We start from the raw sequence: 19,828 nt of genomic DNA, 5'->3' as shown, positions 1-19,828 counted from the left end.
TTCTTGCACTGCACGTTTAAATTTGAGCCATTTTCACATGTGTAAATGAAATGCTCCTTATATTTGAAGAGCTGGAAGGCTGTCATTTTTGATGCGCTGCTTGAGCTGAAATGGAACCGTCCGCTGCTTGCTGTTCCTCCAGGAGGCTCCGCCAGCACAGGATGGACCATCAGTGGCATTGCGGCTGGCAGATATGATAGAGACAAGGAGCCGTAGCGGGAAACGGCGATATAAATAAAAATATCATTACATATTTCGCAAAGGTTTTTGTTCATATTTTTTTTTAAATGTAACTAAATTTGTAATTCTTAATATTTTCGGAAGTAACTGTAACTGAATTACATATTTTCTCATTGTAACTGTAACGAATTACAGTTAGTCTTTTTTTGTAATTAAATTACGTAACGTCGTTACATGTAATCCGTTACTACCCAACACTGTATATGTACCTCTTCCACATAGAAATAACTCCACCGTATTTTCATATAGCAAAGCCAGCTAGCTTTGGGAAGCGGGCTGGAAATGGCGTTGATCCAGATTTTCTTGACCGTGCTGTGAACACAGAAAGGCTGTCCTGACCATTTCCTCCATGGCATGCATTCATCTCTGGGGTGCTCGAATAAAGAGCAGAAACATAGTGGCAACATTATCACCATATGACAGCACAGTTCACCAGCAGAGAGGAGCTGTACAAACTGCTGGCAAACGTCCAACCACGTTTCAGTGAGTTTGTACTGCCCCCTTCCGGCTATTTTGGGTTAACGCAGGCAATTAAAGAGAAATCTTCAGAGAATAAAAAAGTGTTGAAAACGGGAAAAGAAATTAAATAAATTAATGCAAACTGACTGCAATTAATATGCATGAAGTATTTCAAAGGAGTTGTTTTATTGAATGCCAAATGTTCCACAATATATATTTCCTTGATATATTTTCTTATTAAATAGGGAATAAAATAAATAAATGATTAAATGTATTTTAGATTTTTTTTAAGTGTTCCAGGTAATTAAATACAGACATAAATTTAGAATGTGAAACTAAATAATTACAATTCCAGCATTTAATTATTTCATGCATGGTGTGCATCAAAGGATTATTTAAAATGTCACAGCATTTAATTGGTTGCACTGTGTAGCAAGTCAATTTCAGACAAATTCTATTAACAAGAACTCATCATTCATTAATGTCTGTGTTAGACTGATGCACAAAATAAATGCAGGAAGCGTGAGAAGATATACAGTACATATAATAAATATGGGAATAATATAGTCGCCTTTTTAAGAATACATGTTTATTGACAACATATTTATTCATTATATACTTGATAACAATGTAGTGTTTTATATCTTATATAACTACAACTAATGTTTTACTGATTGATTTAGAAACAGAATTTTATAATCAAATACTTAATACATTAAGTAATATATCTATTTAGTAATTGCATTGTGTTTTGGGACTTCGGGAGTGTTTTATGCCTCATCAAAACTGGACATTATCACAATATTTACACAAATTTCTTTTTTTTCTTAACCTCAGGGCCAGGCAGACCTACTGAAGCATGCAAAAAGTGAGGCACTGGACACTTTGCGCCAGATCCACTGTGCAGCTCAGTCCTGTGGTCTCAGTAAAAATGGAGCGGCTTCCCCGCAGCTTCCTCACCATCCTCCTCAACAGCCACCACAAGTACAGCAACAGCCTCCGACCAAGCTCCACCCACAGTCTCTGCTGCTCCACCCACCCCACGTTCCTCTACAACCCCAGACGTCACCCCAGTCTTACCTCCACACCCATCAACAGCAATACTCCCAGCTGCATTCCCAGTCTTTTCCTTTCCCTCCCATCCAAACTGTTTTAAAACCACCGGCCTACCCACATCCTCCACCCTTACCCACAAATCAGTTCCAGACACAAAGCCAGCAGCAGAGGGCGGCAGGACCTCTCGATATCATCCCAGAGAGAGAAAAAGAGATGGTCACCGATGGTCCTGCAGGACCCTGCTGACTAGCAGCCTGCGCCCACAGTGAATCCCACCCAAAGAGAGACAAAGAGATAGAGAAGCAGGAGGACGTTGAAGGAAAACAGGAGGCTAATAAGGAAGGCGAGGTACAGGATGTTGCAGAGAGACCTAAAGAGGTGATGACAATGAAAAGGAGTCACCGTATTCGAAGCGAAACACAAGTCTGAAAATATGGATGAAGACAGATGTAACAGTCCAGTCATACATTTCTGAACAGGATGCTTGTTCTCTCAATTTTGAGCATTATCCATTTCAGCAAGAAATAAAAAATATCTTTGTCTTCTATCTTGCAAGAAGTAAAAAAAAAAAAACAAAGGAGGGAGAAGCAGGGGATGATGGGAGGAATATTTCAGGCTCGTGTTTCTAGTTAGGAAAGTACTTTAAAGGCAGATTGATGACAAAGATAGCCCTGTCTCTCTCTGGGCATTGCTAGTTACATGCAAATCCACAATGTACACTAGCTCTGTGGGTGCAGGCTTTACCTCACATCAGTGTTTTACGCCACAAATATGCCTTTTTTCATTTCAGAGGCACTTTACCATGTCTATGAGCTTTTATTTGGTCACATTCACACTTCTCTCCCAATATTTTAGTTGTAACGGTCAGCTCAAACCCTCGCTCCTTTCCATAATGAGGGTGCAGATTTCATTTTAAATGCACAAATTAGAGCAGCTCTGCTAGGCTGGGCACTGTAGGAGTCACAAATGACCTTTTTAGCACAAACCAGGGAGCATTAGAGTTAGTATTGAGAAAAGAAATCTGCATTTGTTCAGTGTTCATTTATTTATGCTTTTTTTTAAAGCTGCTGTCAACCTCTATCAGGTCCTTCTCTTGAGTTGTGCGTTCAGGTTTGAGTTCATTCTTGGATACTCACCATAGGATTTTCTTGTCTCCTACCCAGCGGCTCTGCGTATGATGTTATGTAAGTTGATGTTTTGGTCCCCAGGGTGGAGCTAACCCACATCCTTCAGTGGTGGAGCTCAGCATTCAGTCACAACTGGAATATTTGATCCTCCCTTTTAAAAGTGAAAGGTCAAAATCACCATGGTACTGCTGTCTGTGGAATAACACAGTGACTATAGATGTAAACTCTATGTAAAATGTATGAAGGGAACATATATTGCTATAATTCTCAGACATTATTGATTGATATTCTTATTGTTGTAAGTTTTATTGATATTCAGAGTCTTTTTTTAACATTACTAACACATGTACAGTGCTTTGACACCTGTTGTTCTGTGGATCAGATCAAGTCAACCAGTGCATTTGGGACTGAAATGATGGGTTACAGGTTAGTGCCGCAACACAAGGGGTAAATGATGACATGACAATGAGTGTGCAAACTGTAACAGCTCCTTTGAGTTGCCCATTAAAGCTGGCTTCATTGGTTATTCTGTCTCCTCTTGTTCATTTCTATCTAATGAGACATAGATACACTAAAAAAAATGTTGATTTGATATAACAAAATATGTAAAACATTTTGACATGCTTTCATACTCAAGTATTTATATTATGGTAAACATTTATATCTTGCCCACATAAACTGGGTTTTAGAAATTGTTCTGCTCTATTTTAATTTGATCGGTAGGTGGTTTTCATAAGTGATATATTTTTTTCCAAATATGTATAGACACTGAATCGCACTTTACAACACTTCTCTAAAGATGGCTGAAGAAATAATTTGGTTTGGGGCTTTTTAAATTGTAATTTGTCTATTCAGATTATTTTTTTAAACAAATATGAAGAACCACACTAATATGCTAAACCTCAATATATATATATATATACATATACTAACAACAAAAAGCTTTGATGACATGACAACGAGTGTCATCACAAAAGCTTTGTGATGAATATATGAGCACAGATGCATCACTCTTACCAATATCTCAATATAAATTGAGGAGAACAAGGCAGATGGATATTTGAGAGGTTAAATATCAAGAGGGATTTCCATCTTGTTAGGCTCAAAGGTCCAGAAATGACATCCAGGTATTCTGAAAAGATTTTGTCCATGTCTAATACCCAAGGCAATTCTGAGAGCCATTCCTTGAATTGTAGGAACAGCTTCCATATTCCACAACCTTAAGATCAATCTCTTATCAATTATTAATATGAGTATAATTTGAATCAACAAAGAGACAATGATTGTCAAAACCTGGGATCAGGTTTAAACTCACAGCTGCAAATAAAGAGACAGTTGATCGATTTATTTTTGCAGATCAGAACATTAATATCCTGGTCTGTACCATAGGACCATAAAAGCAAAAGTTACCAAATAAACAAAGTTGCGCACACCTAGAAACATATTTATTTTCTTCAACACAGTGATATATTTTGGATAATTACTTAAACATATAATTCCAACAATTATATGTTGGAATTATATAAAGATGACTATGTTGGACACATACAATCTAATCTAATCAATGAACTACCCAAATGCTTCATTGATTGTTTCTGATGCACTATGATGCAACGTTAATAGTCCTGATCTAAAATTACGTTCTTATTGATTTAAACCTATTATTCTTCCATGAAAGGGTTTGTGTGTTTAAAGCAGTACTTCCTGTTGTCCATAAGATGGCAATAAACATTAGCTAAATGGATGTACAAATGAGTGGCTGCTTTCAAGTTGTTGTCCTGAAGTTTTGAGATTAAATTTGTAAGAATTAGTTTCTCTTTTATATAGACCCTTAGATAACCCCACCTAAACTTCTGGATGTTTGTAGTTAAGCAAGTGGATGCTCTTTGAAGCAGCAGAAAATACCAACACTTTAGATGTATCACTACAGACCTTTAGTATGAGAAATCACAGCACACAGAGCCATGGTCATTAGCATGCCCTTTCAAAGCTTGTTAGTTTCCTTATGTATTTGTGTTGTATTTTTTATATTTTTTTGCTTTACTGGACACAATAGTTTCCGTCTTTGGCTACTCATAGTAATGGCATGTGTTAATAAACCCTCCCTATGCAGCCACAAAGGCATACCTGTGGTTCATCAAATCTCTGTGGAGATGATCTCTAATAGGGGTCTAATTAACAGTTACGAGCATGACGGCAAACTTTAAATGAGCAGAAATAAATGATTTGTGGTTTTCTCTGTTTATGGCTGGCCTGAATGACGCCCAAAGCACTGACGATGTGGACATAGTAGAACAATATAAAAGAGACTTCCTCCTGTGGGAAATAAGAAGATCAGATTATAACCCATCACACAAGAGTGAAGATGACATGGTACACCACCAACTTCCACAACACTGCTGGGATGGACACACCTAACAGGGTAAGACCTTTCAGGGTAAGCCTTTGTACAAAGTTTTTTTGATTACATGTTGATGCTCTGAAGAATTCAGACTTTAGTTCATGTGGAGCACCTTAAAAGTAGCCCCTGATGTTCACAATAGAGATATTATTTTGTTGTATTCATCATAATGTTGGTTAAACTTGTGTATTATGGATACATTACTGGTCAAGGTAAAAGTTTTGAAGTACAGAATAATCCTGATCAGAATGGATCAATCTAAGCAATCTAGATTGTGAGCTGGACAAATTTATTGCTACAAAACAGAAAGCAGCTTTGGCCAGCAGGAAGAGAACAGTGATGCTTACTTTCTCTGTGTAACACTGGGGGAGGTGGAGGTGCCCACTCCTGTAGTTTGTTAAACAATAGAAAACTTGACTGATAAGCTCACAAAAGTGTTCCACCCTGGGATGAGTCATATTGCCCAAACCAAAACAGCATTGCAATGGTCCTATGCCATCAAGTGATCAAAACACTGACTGATCAACATTTTATTGTTCAGTCTGTTCCAGTATCTAAACATGTTAAACAAAACTTATTGCATGTAGAGATGCTCAGTATGAGCTACATGTGCTAAAGTGGGGTTTATCTGAACAAATGTATTCTAAAGCTACTTTTCTTCCCCTAACAGAAGACTCTGGCATTCATGTTGATACTGCTGCTTGCCCAGCTGGGATGTAGCGCACAGAGTGTGTCTGAGTGCTGCAGACAGCCAGCGCAGTCCTGTCGCCTCCAGGTCCTGCTGTGTCGTTCTGGCAACAAGAGCATAGGGGGAACCATCGCAGGAGACGCAGCCGCTGGAATCCTCACCCTGGGTAAACGGAACGAGGATGAGTTACATTTGCAGAGCAGACTCCATCAGCTTCTTCATGGCCGCAAGAACCAAGCAGCTGGGATACTGACTATGGGAAAGAGGACTGCACAGAGGGATAGGGAGCAATAAACAGATTGACAGAGTCTGTCAAAAAAAACACAATTGTAACACTTTTGCCTGGGTAAACAATGTTCATACAATGTTTAGAGAAAATAACATCTATATATATAAAAAAAGGGATGACAATCAAAGGATTTTCTTTAAACTGTATCTTTTTGAAAATAATGTCATAGAGATTAAGAAATTTGTGGTGATGTAATTCAAAGTTTAAGCTGATGACATCTTTAGTAAAGTATTGAAAACAAAAAAGAACTTGTCAATATGTGTTGACAAGAATAACTTGCTATATACAGTGCAGTCTGATAGAAAAAGAGTATTTATCATTCAATAAACTACAATTTTGAGTCTACCAGAAAATCTTTATCTTTTTATTTCCTTGCATCCTTGCAACATGCAGAAGAAGGTTGCTTTTCTCTTGTTTCTCCTGTGGATCATATAAAAGACAGAGAGTGAAGATTAAAAAGAGGCACGACACATTAAAGACTATATTAAACAACCTGGGGCTATAAAAAGAAAGAAACCATAAAACCAGAATTGTAGTGGTCAAAGACATGTTTCACAGTATATTTCATAGAAACTGACCAGACTGTAGTTTTTTACAGAAGTGATCTCAAGGATGTACTACCTGTGTTCATGTATTTATAGACTCTACTGTGTTTCTATGCTTTTCTGTGCGGTGCATGGGTGTGCCATAGAAATTGTAATAGAGAGTGCAGAATCCTTCAACTAGCTGAATATTAATTATTTCAGCTGTAAACATTTATTTCTATTACAGAAAATGACCTGACTACTTTTTTTACTTTCTTTAATTTTGCATGCCTATCTGGTCAAATACATGGGAGGAAAGATTCCCTGTGGAGACTCAGAAAAAGTCTCATTACTTTCTGTGTTTCAGAGTATCCACAGCAACCAGCAGCTCGAAATGGAGCCCTGACCTAGTGGTTTACACTGCACAAGTACAATTATTTGATGATCTGAAGAGAAAAGCATTGAGAAGCCTCTTTTTACATCTAAATGAGGAGCTTGCAACAGGAAGCAATGTAAAGGTGAGAAAGCTGGAAGATAAGGAGAATGAAGCTAATTTCTGTTAATTTCTTTGAGGAAAGATAAGTAGGAGGAGACAGGGTTTTTTAGAGAAGGAAAGAGATGTGCATTGAGCTCACGGTGTGTGGAATGGAGAAATGGCTCAGGCTCCCATGATGGGAGGGGACTCAGAGATGGCAGGAACTATGCTTTGTGGAGTTGAGACTGACAGAACAGCTGAGGATATGACAACACTGGGCAATGTGCAGCTGAACCTGAAAAATCCTGATTCAGTTCTGGGAGAAAACCTTTGGAGAACAGCAACTATCCTCATCTTCTAAAAACAGATCAGGTTTATCTGAAAATCTCTGCTTTTGATTTCTGGATCCAACAAAGGAACTTTACACCAAGGAGCACTTTGATTTTATTTCAGATCTTATGGATTAGTGACAAACTACTAGACGCTGAAAGTCTCCTTTTAAAAGCTAAAGATGCCTGTGATGAAGGGCCTCCTTGCTCCACAGAATACCTTTTTGGACAGCATTGCAAACCACTTCGATGGAACTCGTAAGTAGTTTTAAAAAAGATGTTTTACTATTTTAGCCCAGTGGCTCATTTGTTAGCCCAAATCAGGTTTGTGGGACAAAATACTCAATTCCGCATAGAGCAGAACTGAGTGTTTCTGTTCTGCAATACTTTTTTTGTTAGCTAAAGACTGTGAAGCACATTAACATAAAATATGTGTATTGTCATTGGTGAGATCCTTTTTTTTTAAACCCATAACATAAATGTGAAATTATTTTTTAAGGATTTTGTTTGGACAAATCTGTAATTAATATAAAAAATAGACAAATTTGAACTTAATCATCATTAACTTAATCAGTGAAAAATGCTGTGGTTGTTTCCACCCGGATAAAAATAAATATCCTTTCACACTGCTGATTTTCCTCATGTTTTGATAGGATTCAGGAATGCTTAAGAAACATAAAAGGCCAACATAAAAAGAAAAGAACATACAGTACTCTATATGTATGCAGTGCTAAAAAGATGTGTATTAATTTATTTTTGAGTTAGGTAACTCAATCTTAATATCAATATGACCCTTTATTTAACCAGGATACAAATATTAAAAGTCTCCTTTATAAAAGATTCATGGTAAGTGGCAGCATCAAGTAACATAATAATCTTGCATTTGTCCAACCAACAGAAATTTGTGGCAGTGACCCTTCAAGGGGACAGTCAGTTTTCAGCATCAGCTGTCAGATCATTAGATTAGATAGAGCTTCAGCAACAAACACTGCTAAGTCTATGAATTGTCTTGAACTTGTCTTGACTGAAATGTGAGCAGCGGCCATTGAAAACGCATAGCAAACACTAATAGAGACACTATCCACATGATCCTGTTATGAAGCCAGGGAGATTGATTAAAATGAATTATGTAGTGGTGGGGAGCTTATCAGATATCAACTGAGGTCTTGTTCAGTGAACCTTTTTGAAAGCTGGAAACTCACCTAAATGATTAATCTGATCACCCACCACCTCAAAATGTGGGAAACAGCCTTTCAATAGAGTCAGAACTGATGTTTAGGTTAACCTTTTCAGCTTCTGTTGTTGATATCTGACTCTTCGTGGACACTCTTTCCTGACCTGATTCTATATTTCATAATTTTCACACCTTAATCCTTGCTGGACTGCAGGGGCTGTTGCCAGTGGTTAACATGTAAGGTGCATTCCTAGATCGTCATTTTTAAGAATTGGAAAAGCACTTTGTTGAACACAACTCAACGCAACTCAGATTTTGGTTTTGCATTTTTTGCTGTCAACATTATTAATTAATCTGATCAGCGGAGGGGAAAGGGGCAGGTTTTATCAAAGAGATGTATGATACTTATATATTTTACTTTTAATCATGACCAATAAAAATAGAAGAATCTTTGAATTTCTGACTGCAGGCAAAAGAAGAAGGTGAAGGTTTTTAAAAGGATGCAGACTTAATTTGAAGATAATTACAAATAAGCATTTTTTTAAAGTTACTTCTACACAATAAAATCATACCAAGGCTGTGTGCTGCTAGATGTGTAGATGTTTTCACTAAAGTATGTCGAGATGAAGTCATAAAGCTAATAAAAGATCTTTCTGGTTTTGTGTTGCCATGGGGATTCCTGAGAGAGAAAAGAAGGAAAACATATGGCAATGGCGCAGTTTTACAAGAATTTAGTTCTGGGACACAAATTGAATCAGGCTCACTGATTGCAACATCCAATTAGAAATATGTGAAAGATTTTATCTTCCTTGATGTAATGTTTCTAAGATAAATATAAGCAATTGTGCCACTGAATGATGAATGCACTGTTTGCTTTGTTTTCAGCAGGAGAATACAAATCTCCTCTCTGACAGTCAACCCAGCAGGTGTTCCATGTTGTCCTTGGAGCTACGTTATTGTTTAAAAGTTTTCTTCATCAAACAAAAAAATTTTTTAAATGCTGTTTGCTTATATTCAAAGCATCACCTGAAAAGGGACGACTTACTCATTATTTGTACAGAAATAGAAAGGAGACATGTACCTATTAATGTGCTTTATTGAATTAAGAACAGATTACTACTAATAATTTATTTCATAATACTTTTCTAATATTACTCACCAGCTGGTGTAATAAATCAATATAAATTTCTCTTACAAACATTTCAGTACAAGCTTCTTTAGCACATTGATAGGCTGTAGAGAAAAGCAATCTTTGGCATAACAATTAAAAGGTAGTGGAAATTAATACTGATATTAGTATTAGTATTCTGATATTATTTTGAATAATATATTTAATTAAAGAGGAAAATTTTGTCTTCTTGAGTTCAGACTTTGCATTAGTGGCTCCAGAGCAGTAGCTTACAGAATCTTATTGTACAAAGGTATCGGTCAGGAGAAGTACAATAAAATCCCACATCATGCTACATTTACGATTGCACAATAAAGATAGCTATGGATGAATGAAGAAAAAAATTAAAAGAGTTACTAGAAGCCATCCTATAGTTTTTCTGCATTAGATATTTAAACCACTACTTTTCTGTCTTCCTGTAAAGGCAAGCTGCGCTATTGCTTGCTGTAACATAAAATTAGGAACAGCTTGCAGATATCTAGTCTTACAAGTGATGTTTTTCAAAAAAAAAAAATTGCCTGGCAGCATCTATGCTGCTGCTTTAAAAAAAGGAGTGGTGGAATAATTTCTTTTTCTGTTAAGCTCTACTGTTGTTTTTCAACCTCTAATCTCTACTATTTGTCTTTTTGACTTATTCACAGACAGCAACTTTCTTCTGGGAAATGCTAGGGGTCGATATAATTACCGGATCGTCTATTGTTCGGATGGTTTTTGTGAGCTGACTGGTTTTGTTCGGACGGAGGTCATGCAGAAAACCTGCACCTGCACCTTCCTTCATGGGGCTGAGACCAGTGACAGTGTAATGGAGCAGGTGCTTAAAGCTCTGGAGAGTCAGCAGGAGTATCAGGGAGAGATCTGCTTTTACAGGAAAAATGGTAAGAAAAAAAATACAGTTTCTTCTGCTAAAGTCATTGTTCATCTACTTATATTTAGCCATCAAGTGAACATTTTCGTCTTTGTCTAATATATTTCTGTAACTTTTTGGTACTCAAAGGAAATCAGTTCTGGTGTCTCCTGGATATTGTTCCAATTAAAAACGAGAAGGGCGAGGTGGTTCTGTTTCTGCTGTCCTTTAAAGATGTCAGCGAATCTTACAGGAAAAGCCAACACTACATTCATGAAGATGGTGAGCCCTTACTGCATGCTTCTAAAAGCTCTGTTCTGAGTGGTTCTAAATGATCTCTAAAATGTTTAGATTGTAACATGGTTTTTCATTGGCTTGATTTTACCTAAAATTATTTGAAAATGACTAATACAACTAATTTTGTAGTTGTCTTTGATTTTTCAGAGGCCCCTAGAGAAAACCGAAAAAGCAGTCGATCGTATTTTATTCGAGCTCAAGGCAGGGGGAGAAGTGTTCTGCACCGCCTGAGTAACCTGTTTACAAAGAGACGCAAGAGGAAACTGACCAATGTGAGTTCCAAACTATGTCTCAACTCCCACATGGTGAAAAACAACCAGAGACTAAGAAAATAAATGTACATTAATGTGATTTTAATGTTGCTCTGAATACTTTCTTCATTGTTCCTCAAGAGCCCAGTACAGATTAAACCTCTTTATAGAATGACTTTTATTTATCTGAATGTAACTGAGGGCATTAGAAATGTAGAATTCAAGATTTCGTGTCATGTGGCATTTTCAGAGCATGTTCCAGAAACCCTCCATACCTGAGTACAAGGTGGCCTCTGTGAAGAAGTCCCGTTTTATTCTCCTGCATTACAGCATTTTCAAGGCCATGTGGGACTGGCTGATTCTGCTGGCGACTTTCTACGTCGCTGTCACTGTACCTTTCAACGTCTGCTTTGTCAGTCACAGTGAAGGCGGCGATCGTCTCTCACTAGTCACTCGTAGCACCACATGGAGTGACATAGCGGTGGAGATGCTCTTCATAGCTGGTACGTGGTGGTTTTTGTGTATTAACTTTGAATGTTGGATTTAGTGGAGAAAATGTTTATGCTTTACAAACCTGTTGACCATCATACTGAAACCCAAGCAACATTATGAAAGGACAAGAGCAGTAAGTTTTAAACCACAGCTGTTTCCTTGGTGATGGCTGGCACGTGACTACCTCCCACCATTTCTCACCCACTCAGTGTCAATGTTGCCCTAGGTTATAAATCATAATTAGATTTCTCTCACTTCGTCCCAGTTCTTCTCCAATGGAAGTGCCATAACACGTCTGTCACACAACCTCTCCATAGGTTTGTCTTTAAAAAGGCAGTCGTATAAAATTAGCTCACTCGCTACCTCGTGCATTTCCCTCCCATGCAAGTCTCTGGAGCAAGTCTTCATTCTTTGTGGATTTTCTCTATTTAATGTTACGTTTCTGTAACTTTTGCAGATATTATTCTGAATTTCCGCACCACATACGTCAGCCAGTCGGGTCAGGTAGTGTATAACACCCAATCCATCTGCCTACATTACTTCACTACCTGGTTCTTTGTGGATCTGATTGCGGCCCTGCCATTTGACCTTCTCTATGCTTTCAACGTTTCAGTGGTAAGACGGTCATGATAATGCAAAGAATGTCATGGTTCTTTGTTTAATATTTTTTGGCTAGTTTCTTTTTTGGCATACCTGGTAAAGTTTTAAAATATAGCAATATTTTATATCTGCATCATAATCTCACACTGAAAATATTTGAAAAGTGAGATGGGTCAATCACTGTTCTTTGCACAAAAACACAATCTTATATTCATATGACCAAGTTAAAGTCACAGCAAAGATTAACAAATTCTGAGTGTTTGTGTCAGTGATAGTCAGACATGAGATTTTTCTGGCATTGTTAAGCTCAACCAGTGCCAACAAGTTTGTCCACTTCCATACCTCAAATTTTGCCCATTTTTCTTGGTATTCTTCTTTTTTCCATTATTTTAAGTTCTCATTAACTTTTTCCAGTTTCTAACAAACAAAATCATCTGTTTAGCTTAAAACATAAGAAAGCAGAAAAATGTAGAACATTTTAGTGTGTTTTGTTTTCCCATATCCAGACCTCACTGGTGCACCTTCTAAAGACGGTCCGTCTGCTGCGCTTGCTTCGGCTCTTGCAAAAACTGGATCGTTACTCCCAGTACAGCGCAGTGGTCCTTACACTGCTCATGTCTGTGTTTGCCTTGCTGGCTCACTGGATGGCCTGCATCTGGTACATCATTGGACGCAAGGAGATTGAAGGTAGTGATCCTGTTACCTGGGATATAGGTGAGTTCAGCTAGTCACGACAGTCTCCTTTAATAAGAAGCTACTTCTTGTTTGTTGTTTGAACATCTTGAGTCGTAACTTAATGCTTTAATGCCTCTGACTTTCCTCCTTAGCCCAGAGAAAGTCTAGGTCACAGAGTGTCCAAATTGTATGGCCAATTTGACAATTAGCAAAGCAGAAATATCTGTCCGCTAAAGCACAATAAATCAATAGAACATGAACAATGTTGGTGTTACATTTTATTTTCTTCATCTTGAGTGATTAACAATATGTACCCATACCATCAGGGTGGCTTCAGGATTTGGGTAAGCGTCTGGAGACACCATACATCAACAGAACCATAGGTGGACCCTCCATTCCCAGTGCCTACATTGCCTCCCTCTACTTCACTCTCAGTAGCCTCACTAGTGTTGGTTTTGGCAATGTGTGTGCCAACACAGATGCAGAGAAAATCTTCTCCATTTGTATTATGCTGATTGGTGGTGAGTTTAAAACCGTGAACAGAAATTTTCCATATGGGTTAAATTTTCTTAGCGCACCTTTACTGTTTCATCCACTGTCAGCTCTGATGCACGCAGTGGTCTTTGGCAATGTAACGGCCATTATCCAGCGCATGTACTCACGGCGCTCACTCTACCACACCCGAATGAAGGACCTCAAAGACTTCATCCGTGTGCATCGACTCCCTCAGCATCTGAAGCAGAGAATGCTGGAGTATTTTCAAGCCACATGGTCAGTCAACAATGGCATAAACGCAAATGAGGTAAGTGAGGAACAAAGGAAAATAAAATCTGTCTTTTTATTAATTCTTCTAGGGTACAAGACTTATTAGTAATATTAATATTGTGCTCATAATTAGATCTTGTATGTATTTTTTATGAAAGAACTTGTTCATTTTTGTTCAGTAATTGAAACACAAATTAAGTTTCAGCATTTTGAGGTATATCAATCAAAACAATACATTTTCTGTGGGTGTTTCTCCTTTCAGACTTACAATCCATTTAAATGTGGGACATTTTATATTCTCTGAAGTCCTATTCCATTTCCTTGAGTAGATGTCAGAATTTCAATGACAATGTTAGAATCCATTTTGAAGAAGTTGCCAGAGCTGAAATGGGGAGAATACTCATTAACACACCCACCATCACCTCTCTGGATAATTAATTCAGAGTTGAAAGCAATAGATGCAGCCACTGGTTTTAACAGGATGTATTTTCTTAGCAGCTTGATACATCATGAAAGAAAGACATACATTTTTCAAAGTTCTTTTTTGAAGATTTCAAAAAAGAGCCTTTTAATAAAATACTATTTTAGTAGTAGCTCATAAAATAGCAAAATACAACAGAGGAGTGTAAATTCAATGCCATTAAAGCCTTTAAATTTCATTGTCATATTGCTCCTATGGTTTAAAGTCCCTGTATTATTAAAATGTATATATTTTTCCATTACACTATGTAAAACAATATAATATTTTACATAATATTCTAAAAGCAACCAAAACATGCATTTGTAAATGTTTTGATATTGGGAAGCCATTACAAATTTGCACATTTTTAAGGTTATCTTTTTTGACCTCCTTCTTATTTGCTCATGTTGGTCCTTGACTAAAATTGTGTATATCAAAACAATATGCTTACAGTAAATCTTAGAGTAAGTAACTTAATTTCTGAGGTTGAACTGCAGAACGCTGATTTACTTGTAACAAACGTCTTTTTTTTTCTCTCATTTGCTCTCAGCTGCTTCATGACTACCCAGATGAACTGCGAGCAGATATCGCCATGCATCTGAACAAAGACATCCTGCAGCTGCCTGTGTTTGAGAGAGCCAGCAGAGGGTGTCTGCGCTCTCTCTCCCTGCACATCAAGACTTCCTTCTGTGCACCAGGGGAGTACCTCATTCGCCATGGAGATGCCCTGCATGCCAATTATTTTGTCTGTTCCGGTTCTCTTGAAGTCTTAAAAGACAGTATGGTCCAAGCTATTCTGGGTGAGTGTGAACAAAGTGTGAAACACTTCCAGCTGTTGATTAACATCTTCATCTAGTAGCGTCTTTTTGCAACTCCTCTCTCTGACTATCACTACAGGCAAAGGTGACCTGATAGGGACTGACCTGCCAGAGCATGATCAGGTGATCAAGACAAATGCAGACGTGAAGGCGCTCACCTACTGTGACTTGCAGTACATCAGTGTCAAGGCTTTAAGAGAGGTCCTCAGGCTGTATCCAGAGTATGGCAGTCGTTTCAGCTCTGACATCCACCACAACCTCACCTACAACCTGAGAGAGGGCAGTGAGCCACATGTAAGACTTATAATTTTGTGGTACCACCGAATTAATCTGAACAATTTTCCTGATCTTATAAAAAAAAATAACTGACTACTTCATTAGATACACCTTGTTAAACATATGCTTAAAAAATGTAGCTCTGAAGACAAATGGGGGGCCAACCCAACTCTAGGACGGTGTCTATGATGTAAATCTGTTGTTCCACCACATCTCAAACGTGCTCTAATGGATTAAGGTCTGGCGGCTGTAGCGCTCATTGTGGTACAGAAACCAAAAAACCACGAGGGGAGGATTTGAGCTTGGTGACATGGTGGCTACTTTTTCTGCAAGAAGTAGTCATCAAAAGATGAATTCAGTATTGTCATGTGGGATGAACATGGATCACAACAATACTTGGGTGGGCTCCGGTATTTAAACAATTTTCTACTATGAGGTTCAAATGGGTCCAAATTGCTTCCATTGAAGTTCAGTAAGTCTTTTCTGCAAAATCTAAAAGCCTAATTGGAATGATTGACTTGTTTATGATTGGCTGATTCACTGTTTATCTTAACAACCAACTGAAAAGATGTGCCTAATAATGTGATTGGTGAGTGTACATATTCACTGTGCATAATCATACTTTAAAAATTATGGAAAAATTTCTTTGTTTTTTTTTTGTTCTATCTGCAAGCAGCGAAGAGATTTACATGGACTCCCAGGCAGTCTTTGGTACATGTTGAGATATGCTTCCTCTTTACTTAGACAGAGTAAAGAGGAAGGCACATTAATACAGTGTATGACAACCACTGTCAGTACTGTCAGTAAATAAATATAAGTGTATGCTTTGTTATGTATGCAACCTTTCAGAGGCCAGAGAGAGAGAAAAATAAAGTAACATTTTATCATAATTAAGCTACCAGATATAGTCATTTTATGTGGGTGTTTTAAATATTTTAGACTCATGCTTTGGTTTATGTTTGCCAAATGGACACACACAGTAAGCTCAATAGCAAAATGTAATGGGTTGTTCTTTATGTCATTACATGTTGATAAAATGCATTGACATTTGTTGATAATGTTGATAACATTACATGTTAATATGTTGATAAAATAATAACATAAACAACATGTTATGTTCTCAAACATAACTCTCAAACAACTTTGCAGTTAACTTCATTGACTTTCAATCCCTCTTCCAGCATCATGTCTCTTTGGATCACAAACTACCCAACGTCAATGAAGCAATTGATGAAGAACATACAGGTGACATGAACCATTTGTGGCGGAGCAGAGTACAAGGTTCTGGAGGTACTCTGCAGTTTTCCCGTCTCAACACTTTAGGACAGGAGCGCCAACACATCCAAACGCTCCACCTACGTCGGTCACCTGTTTTTCAACGCCAAGGCTGTAGCATCTCTCCTCAGTCCTTTGCCAATGAGGATCTCACTCTATCACCTAATGTCAGTCTGAAAAATGAATCCGGTTTAAGTCATCGGCCATCCAAGCTACTGTTTCCATCTTTCCCTTGTGTTAGTCCTCTTAACCTGAGCCCCAGGTGACGTTTTCCACCTTTTTTTTCTCTTCCTTGCAGTTTGCTCTTTTTAAAATGATGTGATATTCATTTGTTTCATTGTCAGGGTTGTGGATGGGATTGAGGACAACAGTCACACATTTCAGTTCAACATAGAGCAGGATAAGACAAGGATTAGTATGTCAGGTAACATTTTTTCTTTAAAAATGTTGACATTTTTCTTTAAGTTAATGAAAAAAAAAATTTTTTGAAACTGTAAAATTCTTTATCAACAGAATTTGCATAAGATGTAAGACATTTTACATATTTTATTTCTTGTTTTGGTTTTTTCCAATACATAAACTGCTTAGTTCATGTTAGGTAATTAATTAACATGTTTAGATTATATTACCTAGGCATCATAGAAAATGTTATCACATTAACTCTATTTTTTTTTTTATGTGTTTTAGATGAGTTACAGATGAATGCTAACCTTCTAATTGAGACAGAAGAAGTGAAACAGAACATGACCAAATTAAATAAAGAGGTGAGATTCAAACATAAATCTGGTTTCCCCTATAAATGAAATACTTTACCCTTGTCAAAAGTTATATGGGATATTTATGCCTATCTATAATCCATAAGAAAAAAAAATTACAAAGTAAGACATGAATGTAATAATAAAACAATCTTTGGCCTTCATGGGTGAGTTTCAATGAACAATATTGTTTTCAGGAAAACAATACAGCCAACAGTTTTGCACATTTCAGGGTTTCGAGTAAGTTGCAGCTGTCTGATTAATATGGTGTCTCCTGATTAATATTAATACAAGGAAACATGGTGGTGAGAGCATCATGCTAGGACTGGCGCTCCACCAATCTTCCACCACCTGGAAGATTGGTGGAGCTTTATAAAGGGAACTCATGGGGAAAAAAAACTTATAAAAGCTTTAAAGTAGTTTTCAGTTAGCATGATAGTTTTATGGAGATTAATCAACATCTGAGACATCTATTTAACTTTTATTTTCTTCTCGCAGGTGAACAACTTAAATGAAGAAGTCTCCAACCTGACTAAGGAGCTCCATGACATGATGCATTTTCTGCAGTCAAATATGCCTACGCTTCATCATGTCTCTCCTCCTGGTGAAACAAGTTGTAAAAACTGGCAGCCTCGTATCCCTTTAGATTCATCTGGAAATGAACAGGACTGCAGTGGGATACCATCCCACAACAGGACTCCCACTTTGCTGCATTCATCAAGCTCTGTGTCTACCTCTTTGCACCTATGCTGCTCTGAGAGAGATGGAAAAACAGCTGATAGGCTGCAGAGTGAGCACAATCCATTTCAAACACCCAGAGCCACCCCAAGCTCTCCTTACAGTCATAGAGTTTTATCCCTCCTCGGCGTTGATTCAGGCTCCAGCATCTTTCCAGTGATTTGTCATAGCCAAAGAGGAGTCTACAATACATCTAGTCCTATTAAAAATAACACAAATCCAGTAAATTGTGGACACTCTCATCCTACATTGAATTTTCTAACCAAGTCACAAAGTCTCACCAATCCCCAGACGCCAGTTCATTCTCCGAGCAATCCCACTGGACAGTCACAGTATCACACAGCCTTCAGCTCTCTGACACCCTCAGGACCTTGCACTTCATTGTGCACAGATCATAACATGAGCCAGCAGAGCTCCACGAGACAAAACGACCCAGCGGGATCCGGCCTTGTCCTTCACTCACAGGACCATGTATGTTCTTTGCTGGGGCAGCTTTCAACCAGAGAGTGTGGAGGATCACTCTACCATGACAGGACAGACAATTATGGAGCAAGTCAAAATGTATTAGAAGACTCACGACGATAATGACTTCTGTCTGTGTTATTTTGTCAAAATGACAAGTTTGTTTGAATGGTAAGGGATTGTTCTTTCCGAAATAATAAATTGCTATTTACCAACTGCTGCAGCCTAATATTATCTATTTGTAATATAACTCTTTTAAAAGTTATGTATAAAGTAATGCCTAAAAAATTGAGACTGAAAATTTGGATACATCAATAAAACTATGGCAATGCAGACTGTAGATGTAGTAATAGAGAATTAATGTAATATTAATTTATTAGTTGTACAGCAAGACATCAATGTAAGCTGCATTATTTGCCGTTTCTACAGCAGCTGACATCATTTGCCCTTGAAATAATGCTCGATAAAGAGATGTAGCGCCACTGTGTGGCCACATAAACAAAATGCACAGGCTATATAATTCACGACTGAGCAGGAAAAACAGATTTGATAGGAAACCATGTTGTTTGTTTCTCATAAGCTCTGCTTTTATGTTAAAAAAAGTTTCCATGACAATGTCAATACAGTTGAGGGTAAAACTAAGTACACATGTGGTGCTTTGAGTTGATGTTAGTAAGGAAGCAACAAGGCCTTATTTATGAAATTCACCTGATAAAATGATCATCGAGTTCTGCTATAAAGGCAGATCTTTACAGCAGATGGACCCGCATGAAATGAGGCCATTAACAACCCAAACAGACAATCACATTGCCAACAGAATAGCTAGAAATGAGCAACAAATTGATCAAAATCCTGGACTAAACCTTGATAAAATGCTCTAAGAGAGACCTGTTAAAAATAGATGAAAAAAATCTGAATCAATAGAACAAATCTTACAAAAAAACTTGATAAAAAATATGTCCATAATTATGTAAAAAAGAAGGATGAAGCCCTTTATATTCTCAAATTTTAATTTCAGTCCAATCTGAAGGGAACTAGAAAATAAATTGTGCTTAAATAATTCTAGCCATACTAAAATGAGGAGCCCTGCAATTTATTGTCAAAATATCTTTATCACAGCAATCACATTAATTATGATGAAGTTATCTAGCGATTTATCTAGTGATTCTGCTTAGGTGTCACCAAATATA

At 37.5% G+C, this 19,828-nt stretch overlaps 3 protein-coding genes across 4 annotated transcripts in view; all 3 read left to right on the top strand.

Annotated features, from left to right (window-relative positions):
- LOC116735284 (inactive phospholipase C-like protein 2) overlaps positions 1–3,408 on the top strand; it is a 71,962-nt gene extending 68,554 nt beyond the window's left edge. The window contains exon 6 of the mRNA XM_032587045.1: positions 1,537–3,408. Coding sequence (XP_032442936.1) covers positions 1,537–2,001 — 465 coding nt within the window. The 3' untranslated portion in view covers positions 2,002–3,408. The remainder of the gene's footprint in view (positions 1–1,536) is intronic.
- A 466-nt stretch (positions 3,409–3,874) lies between these two features.
- hcrt (hypocretin (orexin) neuropeptide precursor) lies at positions 3,875–6,605 on the top strand. Its single transcript, XM_032587049.1, has 2 exons — positions 3,875–5,304; positions 5,954–6,605. The coding sequence occupies exons 1-2, from the start codon at positions 5,248–5,250 to the stop codon at positions 6,263–6,265; spliced, it is 369 nt and encodes a 122-aa protein (XP_032442940.1). The 5' UTR covers positions 3,875–5,247; the 3' UTR covers positions 6,266–6,605.
- A 685-nt stretch (positions 6,606–7,290) lies between these two features.
- Positions 7,291–18,856, top strand: kcnh4a (potassium voltage-gated channel, subfamily H (eag-related), member 4a). Of its 2 annotated transcripts, none has more exons than XM_032587047.1 (15): positions 7,291–7,846; positions 10,572–10,805; positions 10,925–11,056; positions 11,219–11,343; positions 11,573–11,825; positions 12,272–12,429; positions 12,921–13,128; positions 13,416–13,610; positions 13,692–13,891; positions 14,865–15,114; positions 15,212–15,426; positions 16,590–16,945; positions 17,028–17,107; positions 17,371–17,447; positions 17,937–18,856. In XM_032587047.1, the coding sequence occupies exons 1-15, from the start codon at positions 7,771–7,773 to the stop codon at positions 18,759–18,761; spliced, it is 3,384 nt and encodes a 1,127-aa protein (XP_032442938.1). In that variant the 5' UTR covers positions 7,291–7,770; the 3' UTR covers positions 18,762–18,856. The 2 variants fall into 2 exon arrangements, with proteins under 2 accessions (XP_032442938.1, XP_032442937.1); XM_032587046.1 differs by having other exon boundaries at positions 11,201–11,343.
- Positions 18,857–19,828: the final 972 nt, after the last annotated feature.

The sequence above is a fragment of the Xiphophorus hellerii genome, chromosome 16 (assembly GCF_003331165.1).
Source record: "Xiphophorus hellerii strain 12219 chromosome 16, Xiphophorus_hellerii-4.1, whole genome shotgun sequence".
In the NCBI taxonomy this organism is placed as follows: domain Eukaryota; kingdom Metazoa; phylum Chordata; class Actinopteri; order Cyprinodontiformes; family Poeciliidae; genus Xiphophorus; species Xiphophorus hellerii.
The sequence above is the reverse complement of the archived record's forward strand: the minus strand, read 5'-3'. Positions and strand labels throughout refer to the sequence as shown.

Coding starts and splice junctions, on each gene's coding strand:
- kcnh4a (XM_032587046.1), top strand. CDS start 7,771: ATGCCTGTGATGAAGGGCCTCCTTGCTCCACAGAATACCTTTTTGGAC. Junction 11,826..12,271: donor GGAGATGCTCTTCATAGCTG/GTACGTGGTGGT, acceptor TAACTTTTGCAG/ATATTATTCTGAATTTCCGC. Junction 15,115..15,211: donor TATGGTCCAAGCTATTCTGG/GTGAGTGTGAAC, acceptor CTATCACTACAG/GCAAAGGTGACCTGATAGGG.
- hcrt (XM_032587049.1), top strand. CDS start 5,248: ATGACATGGTACACCACCAACTTCCACAACACTGCTGGGATGGACACA. Junction 5,305..5,953: donor GGATGGACACACCTAACAGG/GTAAGACCTTTC, acceptor TTCCCCTAACAG/AAGACTCTGGCATTCATGTT.